The sequence below is a fragment of the Culex quinquefasciatus genome, chromosome 1, assembly GCF_015732765.1.
Source record: "Culex quinquefasciatus strain JHB chromosome 1, VPISU_Cqui_1.0_pri_paternal, whole genome shotgun sequence".
NCBI lineage: Eukaryota > Metazoa > Arthropoda > Insecta > Diptera > Culicidae > Culex > Culex quinquefasciatus.
The window spans coordinates 12,933,777-12,951,916 of NC_051861.1; the positions used below are offsets into that span (position 1 = coordinate 12,933,777).

At 35.0% G+C, this 18,140-nt stretch overlaps 1 protein-coding gene across 1 annotated transcript in view; it reads left to right on the forward strand.

Annotated features, from left to right (window-relative positions):
- Positions 1 to 18,140, forward strand: part of LOC6046300 (mushroom body large-type Kenyon cell-specific protein 1) — a 167,243-nt gene that overhangs the window by 103,956 nt on the left and 45,147 nt on the right. The window contains 1 exon segment of the mRNA XM_038250154.1: positions 109 to 337. Within this exon segment, the coding sequence (XP_038106082.1) occupies positions 109 to 337 (229 nt within the window).

Sequence of the window (18,140 nt, forward strand, 5' to 3'; positions counted from 1 at the left end):
CTTAAATAATGTTAATCTAAATTAGTCACGGCATTTTAGTAATTTTTCACGTCGGCACGAAAAGTGTGACCAAAATCTAACAATTTGACGTGATTTTCCTTCCTTCAGCCCTCTGGTACAGCCAACTCCAGCAGCAAATGTCCCCGTCGGGTAGTTCGGCCACGGCAGGAACCACACCGACGGCGGAGCTGGCCGGAAGTCCCAAGGGTGAATCGGGCAGCGCAGTAGGAGGTGGCGGTGGCGGCGATGGGCCGCTGGATCTGAGCGCCAAACCGGGCACGTCCGGGCTGAACGCGGCCGCCATGATGGCGGCCATGATGGATCCGAAGCACTACAAGTAAGTGGGCGCCGGTTTTGACTGATAGCGATCTCGGGTGCGCTTAATTAACCTCGCACGGATTTGATGACAGAAAATGAAAGTGTTTTTGTTTCCAATCGAAGAAGCCTCTGCCGAGAAATCAGTTGACTTGCGAACCTGATGACAATTGCGATGGTGGCAATGATGACGAGTTGCAGATAAGAACATTGCGATTTTTCTTGTCTTTTTGTGTTGTTTTCCATGTTGACTGTATCGTCTGTAGACTACACCTAATTCAACCAGTAATATTGTATACACTCCGTTGTTAAATCAAGTGGAAAAAAGGAAAAAAAAAAGAAATCCATTGTTTCTTTTTTCGCAACAATATCTCTCGAGGGCAACTTCTTGACGGCCTTTCTCTGTAACATCAACTGAGAAGCTCTCGCGCCTCTCCCCTCAGCAATAGTTATTCGTTATCGACAGATTGATTTGAATATTTCCTGCGGGAGGCAATCAACGCGAGTATCGCAAATCCTTGGACTGGACGCTTGACTTGTTCATCAAACCCTTGCGGGGCCCTCTTTTCGAAATAGATGCAACTGCAATCTAACTCTCTCCGCCGAAGAGAATGGAGTCGCTTCTCAAGGGGGGAAAAAATGAATGAAGAAATGAAAGTAGAGCTAAAAACAATAGCTGCTACTGAAGGATGGGAGAAAAGCAAAAAAAAACTATCCTTGTTATCGAGGAATAAATTTTTAATTAGTAATTTGAACCTATTGGCGCGACTTCCCGGCCGTTTCCTCCCTCTTGCTGGTAGATACTTGATTTGAAAGACAACAGGAGCAAACGGTTCGCGAAGAAGAAGAAAAAACGAATCGAAGGGTAATTAAAACCAGTAGTTGCTATGTGTAGCGCAAATGAAGTTCTTCGTTTGATTTGTTTCGATTTTTTGTTATGCGCTTTTTTCCGAGAATGTATCCATCGCTTTAGGTTGAATGAAATAATTGGGCATGGATTTTTTTCTTGCTCAAATTCAATTCGTTTGAGGTTTTTCTTGGAAAACACAAATTTGATTCATTGGGAATAATATATTTTTTATTCGTTCCTTAATCATTAAAATAATTAGAAATTTAACTATTTTCACCAGTTTCTTTTTAATTTTTAGATTCATGAAGAGAAAAAAAAACTACAGAAAAAATCATTGAAAACATTTTCCTTACTTTTCCTTACCCTTCCTTACTTACTTTGTACAAGTTTTTTTTGTGCAAAATTTTCATCTCATAGGTAGGAACAGTAATTTTTTTACTATTTTTTGTTCACTGAAGATAAGATTCCCAAAACCTTACCTTAAACAATAATATGTTTCAAAGGACCAACAATACATATTTTGAGCCATAGAGAAGTTTTAAAATCAAGCTTAACGTTTAAAAAATTTCAAAATGGGTGTTTAATTTTTCGATGTCATGCTTGAATGGGGATATTTCACAGAGATTTTACTGTTTAACATTTAAAATCGTGTAAAGTCAGTTGAAATAATAATAAATAATAATAAATTATTTTTCTCAATTTTAGTACTTTATGCTATATGCATATAGAGCAATTCCAGCTCAAATCAGGATTTTTTCGGGTACTTTTGTACCCGACTCTCTCCATTTTCAATGAAACTTTGTATCTTAGGCCTATTTAAGCCATTTTTGGGTATATGGAGCAAATAGTACTCGATAATAACATTTGAGAAGGGCGTAAGGTATTTAAATATTTTTGTATTTTGTAATTTAAAAATTACTGTATCTCGAAGCCATTGCGTCGTATCAAAAAGTGGTCAAACACAAACTTGTAGGAAATTGGACGGGCTTTGTGAAAAAAATACATTGAAACAAAAATACACGCCACTTCTATGAGATGTTTTGATTTTTAAGTCTAAAACTTAAAAATTATGTCACGATTTTTTTTTTCGTTCAAATTTTTTTAGGAAATAGCCTAAAATGTTACCAAAAGACTGACGAAAAATGCAGGATGGTATGTCTCTCATAAAAAAAATACAAAAATCATTTACTAGAACTGTTTTTTTTTTTTTTGAAAAGTAGTCTAAACGTCAAAATTTTTGAAAACCGGTAGTGGGAATCGATTCCCCAGACAATTTTACATAAAAGATTCCATATTGACCATTGTCCTATTTCAAATCCTTGGGAAGATACAGCGGTTTTAAAAATAAAAATGTTGAAAAAACGGGGTTTTTAGGGGTTTTTGGCAATTTCTATATGACATACTTGGTTTTTCAGTCTCGTAAATATTTTTACCGGAAAGCTCGTCCAATTTCCCATAAGTTTGCCTTTGATTTATTTATGTCGTTTTTATATTTACGTAATCAAATTTACTATCCTGGTTTCTGCAACACTGAAAAAAATATTCTATTTTCAGTTATAAGCAATGTAATTAAGCTTATATTTGTTATCCCTTACATCCAATTGAAATGCTATCAAAGGCAAACTTATGGGAAATTGGACGAGCTTTCCGGTAAAAATATTTACGAGACTGAAAACCCAAGTCTGTTATTTAGAAATTGCCAAAAACCACCAAAAAACCTATTTTTTCAACATTTTTATTTTTAAAACCGCTGTATCTTCCCATGGATTGGACTTAAAACAATTGTCAAAATGGAGACTTTTATGTAAAATTGTCTGGGGAATCGATTCCCACTACCGGTTTTCAAAAATTTTGACGTTTAGACTTAAAAAAACAGTTTTAGTAAATGATTTTTGTATTTTTTTTTTTTTTTTCGTCAGTCTTTTGGTAACATTTTAGGCTATTTCCTCAAAAATTTTGAACGACAAAAAATCGTGACATCACCTTTAAATTTTAAGTTTTAGACTTAAAAATCAAAAAATCTCATAGATGTGGCGTGTATTTTTGTTTCAGTGCATTTTTTTTCAGAAGGCCCGTTCAATTTCCTACACGTTTGTCTTTGACCAATTTTTGATACGACGCAACGGCTTCGAGATACAGTAATTTTTAAATTACAAAATACACAAAATATTTAAATACCTTACGCCCTTCTCAAATGTTATTTTCGAGTACTATTGGCTCAATATACACAAAAATGGCTTATATAGGCCTAGGATAACATGTCTACAAAGTTTCATTGAAATCGGAGAGGGTCTAATCTAATCTAATCTCTAATCTAACACAAACGCAGCCAGTCCGATGAAAGCATGCTGGAAAGTCTTGTGATTAGATTACGCCCCAAGCACTTTTCTTGTCATTATTAATAATTGCAGTACATCCGAGAACACCCGAAAATGTATTGCAAAAATTAAAGCGGCCAGCCCTACTACGTTGTGTTTACCGCAGAGAGGATTCTGAGAACGGATCACATTTCACAGAATCTACAGGGGAGGAAGGATGCGTGGACATACCGTACCAAACGCTCCTGTTTACAGTTTCATATGTGTTTTGTATGATGTGTTAAGTGTAAAATATAGTGTGGTTATATAATCAAATAAATATAATAATGCAATATAATGATCATTCAATAAAATCCCTTCACCTATATATAATAACCAAGCACCCAAGCATACAAACAGCGGCACAAAAGAAATGAAAATGAGCATGCAAAAACAAGACAGCGCGTACCCGTGGGCAGCGCACTTATGATGCCATTATTTAATTATAATAACCACTCACCCAAGCACACCAACAGCGACACAAAGAAATGAAAATGAGCATGCAAAAACAAGACAACGCGTCCCCGTGGTCAGCGCACTAATGATGCGATTATTTAATTATAATAACCACTCACCCAAGCACACAAACAGCGACACAAAAGAAATGAAAATGAGCATGCAAAAACAAGACAACGCGTCCCCGTGGTCAGCGCACTAATGATGCCATTATTTAATTATAACAACCACGCACCCAAGCACACAAAAAGCGACACAAAAGAAATGAAAATGAGCATGCAAAAACAAGACAACGCGTCCCCGTGGTCAGCGCACTAATGATGCCATTATTTAATTATAACAACCACGCACCCAAGCACACAAACAGCGACACAAAAGAAATGAAAATGAGCATGCAAAAACAAGACAACGCGTCCCCGTGGTCAGCGCACTAATGATGCGATTATTTAATTATAATAACCACTCACCCAAGCACACAAACAGCGACACAAAAGAAATGAAAATGAGCATGCAAAAACAAGACAACGCGTCCCCGTGGTCAGCGCACTAATGATGCCATTATTTAATTATAACAACCACGCACCCAAGCACACAAACAGCGACACAAAAGAAATGAAAATGAGCATGCAAAAACAAGACAACGCGTCCCCGTGGTCAGCGCACTAATGATGCCATTATTTAATTATAACAACCACGCACCCAAGCACACAAACAGCGACACAAAAGAAATGAAAATGAGCATGCAAAAACAAGACAACGCGTCCCCGTGGTCAGCGCACTAATGATGCGATTATTTAATTATAATAACCACTCACCCAAGCACACAAACAGCGACACAAAAGAAATGAAAATGAGCATGCAAAAACAAGACAACGCGTCCCCGTGGTCAGCGCACTAATGATGCGATTATTTAATTATAATAACCACTCACCCAAGCACACCAACAGCGACACAAAAGAAATGAAAATGAGCATGCAAAAACAAGACAACGCGTCCCCGTGGTCAGCGCACTAATGATGCGATTATTTAATTATAATAACCACTCACCCAAGCACACAAACAGCGACACAAAAGAAATGAAAATGAGCATGCAAAAACAAGACAACGCGTCCCCGTGGTCAGCGCACTAATGATGCGATTATTTAATTATAATAACCACTCACCCAAGCACACAAACAGCGACACAAAAGAAATGAAAATGAGCATGCAAAAACAAGACAACGCGTCCCCGTGGTCAGCGCACTAATGATGCGATTATTTAATTATAATAACCACTCACCCAAGCACACAAACAGCGACACAAAAGAAATGAAAATGAGCATGCAAAAACAAGACAACGCGTCCCCGTGGTCAGCGCACTAATGATGCCATTATTTAATTATAACAACCACGCACCCAAGCACACAAACAGCGACACAAAAGAAATGAAAATGAGCATGCAAAAACAAGACAACGCGTCCCCGTGGTCAGCGCACTAATGATGCGATTATTTAATTATAATAACCACTCACCCAAGCACACAAACAGCGACACAAAAGAAATGAAAATGAGCATGCAAAAACAAGACAACGCGTCCCCGTGGTCAGCGAACTAATGATGCCATTATTTAATTATAACAACCACGCACCCAAGCACACCAACAGCGACACAAAAGAAATGAAAATGAGCATGCAAAAACAAGACAACGCGTCCCCGTGGTCAGCGCACTAATGATGCCATTATTTAATTATAACAACCACGCACCCAAGCACACCAACAGCGACACAAAAGAAATGAAAATGAGCATGCAAAAACAAGACAACGCGTCCCCGTGGTCAGCGCACTAATGATGCGATTATTTAATTATAATAACCACTCACCCAAGCACACAAACAGCGACACAAAAGAAATGAAAATGAGCATGCAAAAACAAGACAACGCGTCCCCGTGGTCAGCGCACTAATGATGCCATTATTTAATTATAACAACCACGCACCCAAGCACACAAACAGCGACACAAAAGAAATGAAAATGAGCATGCAAAAACAAGACAACGCGTCCCCGTGGTCAGCGCACTAATGATGCCATTATTTAATTATAACAACCACGCACCCAAGCACACAAACAGCGACACAAAAGAAATGAAAATGAGCATGCAAAAACAAGACAACGCGTCCCCGTGGTCAGCGCACTAATGATGCCATTATTTAATTATAACAACCACGCACCCAAGCACACAAACAGCGACACAAAAGAAATGAAAATGAGCATGCAAAAACAAGACAACGCGTCCCCGTGGTCAGCGCACTAATCTCATTGAAATCGGAGAGGGTCGGGTACAAAAGTACCAGAAAAAATCCTGATTTAAGCTGGAATTGCTCTATGGCAACCCTCAAATAGCTATGACACGAATACGGTGCATAGCAGTTTATGCAAAATGTTGCAAATAAATATTTTTTCAGCAATTTACAATTCCGTCGCGATAATACTTACTTTTCCTGTCATTCTTGAACGACGAAATAGCCTACTTTTCTGTAACAAAATTAACAGAATCGAATAGCAAAACTTTTCAAAACAAATGCTGAAAAGTTCTCCTTTTCAACACTGAAATGGGTGCTAAAAAGTTTAACTTTTCAGCACTTGTTTCGAAAAGTAATACTTTTCAACATTTTTTTTATTTAAGCGATTTATTGACAAAATACATGAACATTTGACTTATAATCTCACTCAATGGGTGTTTTCTGAAATGCAAAAAATGTTGTATGGAACTCGTTGCAAAACTCAATTTTTTTCAGCACTCTTCGTATTTATCCAACTCGGTAAATCTCGTTGGACTCGTACTGAAAAAATCCACTTTTTGCAACTTGTTGCATAAACTACTACTTTGCAATCCCGCTGTGAAACTGTCAACTTTTCCTGCCCTTCTGGAGAAACGAACCAACAAAAAAAAACAGATTTGAAAATCAATACCTTTTCCACGTTCCACACAAAAATGGTTAGAAATTGAGTTGAGATTTCCAAAAAAGTGTCGTGGTTTATGGATGGTCCCATAAAAAATATGATTTAAAAATATAGTTTACTCTCAAAAAGTCAGTTTTTTTTTCGAATATTTTTATCTTTCAAGTAATTGAAGTGCAGAAAATTGGTAAGGGATCATCCATAAACCACGTGGTCTATGGATGGTCCCTTAAAATTTTAATACAAACTTTAAGTAAGGGACCATCCATAAACCATGTGGACACTTTAGGGGGGGGGGGTGTATGGCGATTGTCCACGATCCATACAAAAAAGTTTTTTTTTGTATGGACAATTGTCCACGAGGGGGGGGGGGTGTAACAGATTACCAAAAAAGTGTCCACGTGGTTTATGGATGGTCCCTAAACTATAAAGCACATTTGTTATGCAACAAATTGGTAATTGAAAAAAAATCCCTTTCTCTGCAAACACATAACCATTAAAACCCATTCAGTACAAAGCTGCACCAGTTTGATGAAAGCAGTGGATCCCACCAGGTTACGAATATTCAATTTAGCTAAAACAACACAATTCAACAAAACAAAAAAAATCCAAATTGGAAAAAACGGGGTTGCCAATAACAAAATATGCATTACCATTCAAGCGAGTGACAAAACACAACAACAACAAAAAACCTGAATTGAAAAAGTTTGCAGAGTGAAAAAAACTGAAAGCTGTGACACATACAAAAACAACGTTGATTCGAGTACAGAGCGGATTCGTTACTTCGAATTTTGCTACTTCGAATGCTCGCTAGTTCGAACTCAACCGTCAAAACCAGTTGTCAAACTGATGTTGACGTTTCTACCCCACAATTTCCGAACACGTGGTTTCAAGCTTTTGACAGCTTTCAATCGTTCCAATCAGCGAATCCGCTCTGTAGTTTTTTTTTACGTGGAAGCCTGACACAAAAAAAAACTATCGTAAATGGTTCAGTTTCAAGAATTTAACTAGCACGTGTGCGTTTTCCTATTGTTTTAGATGAAAACAATGGTGCTGTCCGGGGTCGCACTGGCCAATGTTGACTGCGCAAATAAATGGAACTTTCCCCGGGAAGGATTTTTCCATTTTCGGGATTTACCACTTTGTGCTGCCGGTTGGGTGGAAATCAATTGAATCATTTTTCCTATATTTTTAATCCAATCAATTTTATTAGTTTTGAAAATAAAGCCCTCCAAGCATTGTTTGCAACTCGTTGTCAGTTCCAGATTTTTTATTAACTCGTCACAAACCCGAGGGTCATCATCATTTGTCAAATCCCGTAACTCAGGCCTGAAATTCGATCCTAATTACATTCTTCCTGGCCGCGGTCGCGAAACCCCATAAAAGTGGCAATCACAGCTAAAACCCCGTTTTTTCTGAAGTGACTCGAAAATTTAACGCCAACTGCGATGCACTTGGGAGTGTTTTTAAAATTTAGTCAAACGCACAAAAAAAAGGAGCTCCCCACTAACGAATGCGCTTTTGCAGTTTTTTTCCGTCCCCCGAAAAATCCCGGCGAGATTTTTGCCCTTTTGCGGTTCGCAGTTTCGTTCCATCTGGATGTGCATAATTAAGAACCCTTTTGCACCCGAAAGCAGCCAGCGTCAACGTGTCACTGTGTGTTATGGGCGCATGTGAGTGAGTGAGTGAGTGTGTGTGTGTGCGTCATGCTTGGAGGGTACACGGTATGTAATTCGCTTTTCAAAAAAAAAAAGTTGAACAACCAAAAAGGTTCAGAACCGTCCTGGTGATGAGGTTGGCACATGTGCAAACTTTGGAGGATTTTTTGTTTGCCTGCTTCCTACACTTGCGTTGGGTTTGTAAATGGCAGTGTTGGAATTTATTCTTTTGGAAAAAAATTAACATTGTGAAAACATTCGTTGAAATGCCTTTTTAATTTAAGTTGAAAAGTAGAAAAAACTGCAAAACATTTAAAATTGTTTAATCTTTTATCGAATTTGAGATAAAATCATTAAGAAAATCCTAGATCTTAACCTTTCCAAGAATATTCAGGTATACCGCGGAGAATTTCCCTCATCCCCTTAAAAGAAAGCGCTCGGTAATATACGGATTTTATGATGTTGAGGAACTTTTATTACTCGATTAGTTTTTTTCCATCAAACATAAATTCAAAACTATTTATTTATTTAACTATCATCACCGAAGCCTTTCCAGATTGAGAACTCTGTGAAAAATAAAACATATAACCTACTCAGCAAAAAAAAATGGTTTTGCTTTTTCTAGTTAAGGGGTTACATACATGTAGAAAATCACAATATTTCATAATTCCGAATATTTGTTAAATCCTTTACAAAGATGAATTCCAATACCTCCTTAAAGTTTCATGGACATATGTCATGATTTAAGTGAGTAGAAGACGATTTGAGTTTAAACTTTTGCCATGTGCAAAGCGGACTGTCAAACTTTGTGAGCGTTTTTCTCTGAACACAGAGTTGATTTACGAGTGCCACGATATCTTGAGATGGGATAGACCAAATTGGCTAAAATTTGGGGTGAAGATTCTCAAGACATATTCCGTGTGCATGACGAAGCCCGATTTTGAAATTTTGTTTTTTTTTTTTTTTAAATACAAAAATCAAAAACTGACGAAATTTTATAAGAAAAACACAAAAATGTTTTTATCTTTTTTTAAATAAACTTTTTTTAAATCGGCCTTTGTCATGCACACGGGACCAGTTTAATGAGTCTTCACCAACATTTTGAGCCGATTTGGTCAATGCAGTGTTGAAATATCGAGGCACCGTTTTTGGAACTGCTAACTTCGAAAAGCTACATCTCGGCAAATATACAACCAAATGCGTTCAAATTGATTTTATTGATAGATGAAAATGTATATGTAAATGCCCTGAAAACAGATTAAAAAAAAAGTTCAAGCGTGTGCTCAAACCAACCTCTGAAATTTTTGCCGATTTACATGTATGTAACCCCTTAACAAAATCCTTGGCCAAAGTGGCCTGGATTGTAAAATATTTGTGCATCTTTAAAAAGATACGAACATTTATTTTTGAATATACCCATTTTCATTAGTTTATACCCTTTCGAGCGTGATGGTTATATCGAAAAATAAATCAAAATTTACTAAATTAGCCTATAATATATTTTTTCTATCCACTCAAAATCAAAAACTGAACTGAATTGTCCATTAAGGGAGCGTTCTTTTATTACGTAACGTAGTTGAGCAACTCTCTACGAAATCGGCCGATTTCGACCATTTTTATTTTTTGTATTTTTTGATTTAAATCAAACTTTGTGGGGGTCTTCCCTATGACCAAATAAGCTATTTTTCGTCATTGGTTCACCCATACAAGTCTCCATACAAGTTTGGCTGCTGTCCATACAAAAATGGTATGTAAATATTCAAACAGCTGTAACTTTTGAGTGAATTTTCTGATCAATTTGGTGTCTTCGGCAAAGTTGTAGGTATTGTTGAGATTTTGAGAAAAATAGGTACAAGGAAAAAAATTTGATTTTTTCTATCAACTTTTCACACTAACTCAATTTCCCAAAATACGTATTTTGATTTTCGAGATTTTTGATATGTTTTAGGGACAAAATCCGCACTTTTGCCATAGAGAACATGGTCAAAATCCGCCGAGTTATGTTTTTGAAATAATAGATTTTTGTAAAATCGAAGTTTCATGCAAAAAAAGACACATATTTTAATGCAAAATTGAATTTGCAATCAAAAGTACTTTACAGATTTTTGATTAGGGCTCCGTTTCAAGATATAGCCACCGAAAGTTTGATTTTAGCGAAATATTTGCAGTTTTTCAATTTTAAAAATAGTGACCATGAGTGACCATTTCTAAAAATATTTTTGAAGTTCAGAAAATTTGCTATAAAATTGTCTAAGAGACATTGAAGATTGACCTCTGGTTGCTGAGATAAGCAAAAAGAAACACGAAAATTGAAGTTTTCTAAGTCTCACCCAAACAGCCCACCATTTTCTAATGACGATATCTCAGCAATTAATCGTCCGATTTTCAATGTTAATACATGAAACATTCGTGAAATTTTCCGATCTTTTCGAAAAAATTATTTTGAAAATTTTTAAATCTAGACTAGCATTTTAAATAGACGTAATGTTCAATATTTGGCCCTTTTAAAATGTTAGTCTTGATTTAAAAAATTTCAAAATATTTTTTTTCGAAAAGATCGGAAAATTTCACGAATGTTTCATGTATCAACATTGAAAATCGGACGATTAATTGCTGAGATATCGTCATTAGAAAATGGTGGGCTGTTTGGGTGAGACTTAGAAAACTTCAATTTTCGTGTTTCTTTTTGTTTAAGCCGCTGTATCTCAGCAACCAGAGGTCCAATCTTCCATGTCTCTTAGACAATTTTATAGCAAATTTTCTGAACTTTTCAAAAAAAATATTTTTAGAAATGGTCACTCATGGTCACTATTTTTAAAAATTGAAAAACTGCAAATATTTCGCTAAAATCAAGCTTTCGGTGGCTATATCTTGAAAACGGAGCCCTTAATCAAAAAATCTGTAAAGTACTTTTCGATTGCAAATTCAATTTTGCATTAAAAAATTATGTCAAGCTTGTTTTTGCATGAAACTTCGATTTTTTACAAAAATCACTATTTTTTCAAAAAATCATAACTCGGCGGCAGATTTTGACCATGTTTCTATGGCTCAAAAGTTGCGGATTTTTGTCCCCTAAAACATATCAAAAATCTCGAAAATCAAAAATACGTATTTTGGGAAATTGAGTTTTAGTGAAAAAGTTGATAAAAAATCTGCAAATTTTTTTCCGTGTACCTATTTTTTCTCAAAAGTCCTCAACAATACCTACAACTTTGCCGAAGACACCAAATTGATCAGAAAATTCACTCAAAAGTTACAGCTGTTTGAATATTTACATACCATTTTGTATGGACAGCAGCCAAAATTGTATGGAGACTTGTATGGGTGAACCAATGACGCAAAATAGCTTATTTGGTCATAGGGAAGGCCCCCACAAAGTTTGAGTCAAATCAAAAAATACAAATAAAATCCATTTCCGGTTTTGGTAGAGAATTGCTCAGTTGAAAAGGAATTTTTCAAATATTTTTTTTTATTTAAATTTTGCATTGGGGTAATTCTCTACCAACTCACACGAAATCGGGAAAAGTTGCCCCGACCCCTCTTCGATTTGCGTGAAACTTTGTCCTAAGGGGTAACTTTTGTCCCTGATCACGAATCCGAGGTCCGTTTTTTGATATCTCGTGACGGAGGGGCGGTACGACCCCTCCATTTTTGAACATGCGAAAAAAGAGGTGTTTTTCAATAATTTGCAGCCTGAAACGGTGATGAGATAGAAATTTGGTGTCAAAGGGACTTTTATGTAAAATCAGACGCCCAATTTGATGGCATACTCAGAATTCCGAAAACGTATTTTCATCTAAAAACACTAAAAGTTTTAAAAATTCCCATTTTCCGTTACTCGACTGTAAAATTTTGGAACATGTCATTTTATGGGAAATTTAATGTACTTTTCGAATCTACATTGTCCCAGAAGGGTCATTTTTCATTTAGAACAAAATTTTTATTTTAAAATTTCGTGTTTTTCTAACTTTGCAGGGTTGTTTTTTAGAGTGTAACAATGTTGTACAAAGTTGTAGAGCAGACAATTACAAAAATTTTGATATATAGACATAAGGGGTTTGCTTATAAACATCACAAGTTATCGCGATTTTACGAAAAAAAGTTTTGAAAAAGTTACTTTTTGCGTTTCTCTTTGTTTCGTCGTCCGTGTCTGTCGCGGGTGACCATGAACGGCCATGATCGATGACGACCAACTTTTTTAAAACTTTTTTCGTAAAATCGTGATAACTTGTGATGTTTATAAGCAAACCCTTATGTATATATATCAAAATTTTGTAATTGTCTGCTCTACAACTTTGTAGAACATTGTTACACTCTAAAAAATAACCCTGCAAAGTTAGAAAAACACGAAATTTTAAAATGAAAAATTTTGTTCTAAATGAAAAATGACCCTTCTGGGACAATGTAGATTCGAAAAGTACATTAAATTTCCCATAAAATGACATGTTCCAAAATTTTTACAGTCGAGTAACGGAAAATGGGAGAATTTTTAAAACTTTTTAGTGTTTTTTCGATGAAAATACGTTTTTTCGAATTTGAGTACGCCATCAAATCGGGCGTCTAATTTTACATAAAAGTCCCTTTGACACCAAATTTTTATCTCATCACCGTTTCAGGCTGCAAATTATTGAAAAACACCTCTTTTTTCGCATGTTCAAAAATGGAAGGGGTCGTACCGCCCCTCCGTCACGAGATATCAAAAAACGGACCTCGGATTCGTGATCAGGGACAAAAGTTACCCCTTAGGACAAAGTTTCACGCAAATCGAAGAGGGGTCGGGGCAACTGCTGTGTGAGTTGGCGGAGAATTACCCATTGAAATTTTGTTCTGAATGGTGGGGAGAGGGGGGGGGGTGTCAAATTATCATTTTTGCATCACGTAACAAAATAACGCTCTTTAGGGAATTTTGAAATTTTAAATTCTCCTCCCCCTCCCCCCTGCGTTGCTTTTTCCCCATACAAAATCTTAAGTTATTGTTTGGAACGTGGTTTAAAAATCACTTTAAAAGAGGAATGAAGCCTAACTGAAAAAATATTGCGAAAAAAAAGAAAAATAAGAATATGCTCAATTGACAAGAAAGCAGATAGCTTAGAAACTATTCAGTGGATTACTATTGTCAACACATCTGATGATAAAACCACGAAATTTAAAAAAAAAATTGCCCTTTTCGGAGCTTAAAAGGCAATTTTCTAATATAGGTAAGTTTTAATAGTTGATCTGACAGCGGCATCTGAAAATTACGTGCCTTTTAAGCAGATCTTTAAAAACTTTCATTTTTCTTTTGAATAAAAATTTAAAAAAGTCAACCATGTATTTGAAAAATATTTGGACATCATTTTTTAGTTTGATTTTTTCTTTTTCCTTAAATATACAAGATTGCAAAGTATTTCTTGTCAATGCTAGGTTATAGCCAGGGTGGCCACTCAAGCCGGGAAATCGGGAAAGTCGGGAAAAAGTCGGGAATTTGTGTTTTAAAGTCAGAAAGTCGGGAAAAATAGGGAATCCCAAGCATACCTTCTTAATTTTTTTTTCTAATTCTTGAATAGTTTTATAATATTTTGAACAATTTTCAAATTAAATTCACTCGATTCTTCTTTAGTAACTTACTTTAAATTTAAGGTTTCTTCCACTATTTCAATCTGTTTGAGAATTAAACAAATTTTTAAAACATTAAAAATACAAATAAACACTGATTGTTTTTGACAAAGAATTTTATAACATTTTTTATGAATCAAAAGTTTTTTTTATTTATTCTTGTTTATCAAACATTACCTTTTGTTCTTACTCTAACTTAAAACAACAACAAAGTTAATGGAAAATTCATATAAAAATTGAGCCTAATTTAAACGATTATGGCTAGCGCAAACGAATGATTTTGTTAAATTTTATCACATTGATTGAATATTTGATAAAAGATTCCAACTTTAGTTTGGCAATGTTTTTTGTTGTGGTAAATATGTTTCATTGTTGAACTATTTTCATTAAGTCATTTCTAATATATACATTTTTTCAAGTGATCCCCTTAATTTTTTGTGAGAATGAATAAATTACTTTAGATTTTCAGTTTAACTGATAAAATCGGAAAACTTAAATATCGAAAAAAAACCATTCGATGTTCGTTCTAAATGAAAAAAAGTATTTTAATTATTTTAATTAGCACGAACATTTTTTTGAAAATATGAAAAAAATATTAAAATTATAAAAAAATAAATTCATCAAATTTTGTTTTTTTCTTTTAAACATTTCACATAAAAGAAGTGGTCAAACATAAAATCTTACCAAACTGTGTTTTTTTCATTGGAAAAAAAATTAAAACAGTTGAATTCTGACAACTAGATAAATCAACATTAATTCAAAAATTCAATAACGAAATTAAAAAAAAAATCCAAAGGAAACATAGTTAATTTTTTTTTACGAATTCCTAGATACTTTTAAAATTATTCGAAAGAATATTAATTTACAATCATATTTTAAAATTCAGAATAAAAATTTAAATTTAGTTTTCTTCAACTTTTTGTCATTCTTAGTTGAAACGAAGTACCTATCAAAAACTATACTTTTGTCAATTTTAAAAATAAACATTTTTCAAAGACTTATTGTTTCAGTTCCTAAGGGACCATCCATAAACCACGTGGACACTTTAGGGGGGGGGGGGGTATGGCAATTGTCCACGCTCCATATAAAAAAAGTTTTTTTGTATGGACAATTGTCCACGAGGGGAGGGGGTTTGAGATTCCCAAAAAAGTGTCCACGTGGTTTGTGGATGGTCCCTAATTGGAATCAAAATATGTGCTGAGTTTTTTAGGAATATGTTGTTAAATTTCTTTTTTTAGGAAAATGTTCAAAATTTCTTTAAATTCATTGAGATTTTTTTAATGGTTTATATTGACTTTTTATAAAGAGGTTTTTGTTTGAAATCATTCTTTAGATAAGAAATGCCTATTATTTGAGATTCTAGAAAAGTCGTGAATTTGAAAAGGGGATATCAGTGGTCACCCTGGTTATTGCTTGAAATTGTTTTAACAAAGTTTTTTTTAATCGACTTTTTAGGATTAAAACTTAAGACTATTTACACACCAAATCGACAGGCAAACGGCAAACGGATTAATTTACCATTATTTTTCCTTTGAATTATTTTTAATAATTTTATACAACATGTGATTTTCGAAACGCTTTCAAAAACAGATTGAAACAAGTTAGAATTATAACGAAGAGCGATTTTAGATAGTTTTAAGATGTCTGAAGTAATTTTCATGCTTCAAAACGGTATGTCCACGCATCTTTACTCCCCTGTAAAAACTGTACAAAGTGAGCCGTTTCCAGAATACATTCTGTGGTAAACATAAGGTAGTGGGGCTGCCCGCTTACATTTTTGTATGAAATTTCGGATGTGTTCGGATGTACCGCAATTATTAATATTGACAGAAAGAGTGCTCGGGGCATAATGTAACCCTAAGACATTCCAGATTAGGTTTGTTTATAATAACTTTTAATTTAATTTTTGTTTTTCAATTCTATCTATTTGAGAAAGGATTTTTTTAGAATTAATGTTATGTTCTACACAGCAAATTGGTTGGGAGGTTGAATGTTACCTCTTTTATGATGTAATGTTACCTCATTTTAGACTGAAAAAGAACAGTGGTAAAATTACAAATTTTCAGACGTAAAATTACACATTTTTTCTGACATAAAAGATGAACCCCTTTCCAGATGTAATATTATCATGATTTTTTTTACTGTGTATGCTATCATATTTATGTTTCTAACAAATTTCTTCAAAATAAAAACACTTGAATAACTGCAAATTTCTTTGCAAATTAGCAAACGACACAAATCACTCATGCTGAAGCCGGCATCACTGGCCTGCCATGAACCGCCGAAAAAGTTCAACCCCCCTCCTCTCTTTTGGAGAAAGACAGCAACGTTGGCAGTGAAATGCGCATACCCTTTTCCGACATCATCATCATCATTTGCGAGTGCGAATGCAGAAAAAAAAACACATGGCTCGTTTTTTTTTTTTTTTTTTTTGTTGCGCTGCCACGAATTTCATATCAATCGTGAAACATATATCTGACAAATTAAAAAATCTTTCTCCTTTCTGTGCGCGCCCTTTCATCGTGACACGCAAATTTGGACCATATGTTGGACGGGTTTTGTGTGTGTGTTTTTTTTTCTCCCCTCAACGGGGCTTATAACCGCAACATTTCTCCTGATTTTGATCATAATCAGTGCGCGCCGGGATTCAGAAATGAAAAACAAGAAAGAAGGCAGGATCGTCTGTCGCCGAGTTCATTACCCTGCGTGCTGACGTTTGAAAATAAGAGTGAAATTTTGTCCCGTTTTGTGGAATTGTACGTTTATTTTTTTGTGTGTTGCTCTTGTTTTGCGGTATTAATTTGGCAAACATTCGTGTGCCCTGCCTGCTGGATACGAATGCAATTTGTTTTTGTTTTTTTGGGAGGCTGCAACTCTGGAGGAAAGTCAACGAACTTGGTTGAACGAGAGTGAACGTTTTGTTGTGGGGTTTTTTAATTATAATCATTTTTGGGAGTGTAACTGCGTGTACTATTCTCATGACATGTGTTTTTAGAGGGGGCTATTGTACTGGTTTATTTAATCAAAAGTAATATTTTTATAATTCCAAAACTCTTAAATTGTTCAAATGATCCATGAAATATAAATCATATATTTAAAACTTAAAGAAAATTGACTCTCGAAAGATCAATTTCAGTTTAAAGGCTGTACAGCAAAAAAATCCGATGGTAAAATCGCATGCAAAAGCATGCACATCACCTTCGTCAAAATAAACACTTAATATTACACACTGCATGTACATTTTTTGCAAACACAAAAAAAAAAGTTGCAACCGACGGGATTCAAACCCAGCACCAACAGTAAGGACTGGCGCCTTAGCCCACTCGGCCATCAGACCGATGAAAAGATGTAAGGATAAACGCATATGTGATCTTGACATTTCGGTCAAGTAGGTTGCCCATACTGATGGGCTACATATTTCAGGGTGTAAAATCACATAAAATTGCATAAAATAATGCAATATTTATTTTACACCCAGGTCTTTTACAGGCAGCTGTATTACAACTTTTTTAGCGGTGTGGTTTTAAAAGTAGTTTATGCAACAAGTTGCAAAAAGAGGATTTTTTCAGCACGAGTCGTACATTTAACCAACGAGGTTCACCGAGTTGGATAAATACGAAGAGTGCTGAAAAAATCAAGTTTTGCAACGAGTTCCATACAACATTTTTTGCAATTACAAAAAACACACACTGAGTGAAATTTTATGTCAAATTGGTCATGTATTTTGTCAATAAATCGTTTAAATCAAAAAAATGTTAAAAAGTGTTACTTTTCAGCATTTATTTTGAAAAGTGTTGCTATTCGATTCTGTTATTTTTGGTACAGAAAAGTAGGCTGTTTCGTCGTTCAAGAATGGCAGGAAAAGTAAATAGTTTCACGACGGAATTGCAAAAATTATTTTTTTCAAAATTATAAATAGAAATAACAACTTTTCAATTCTAAAACTGAGCATCGCTATTGATAATGTAGGGA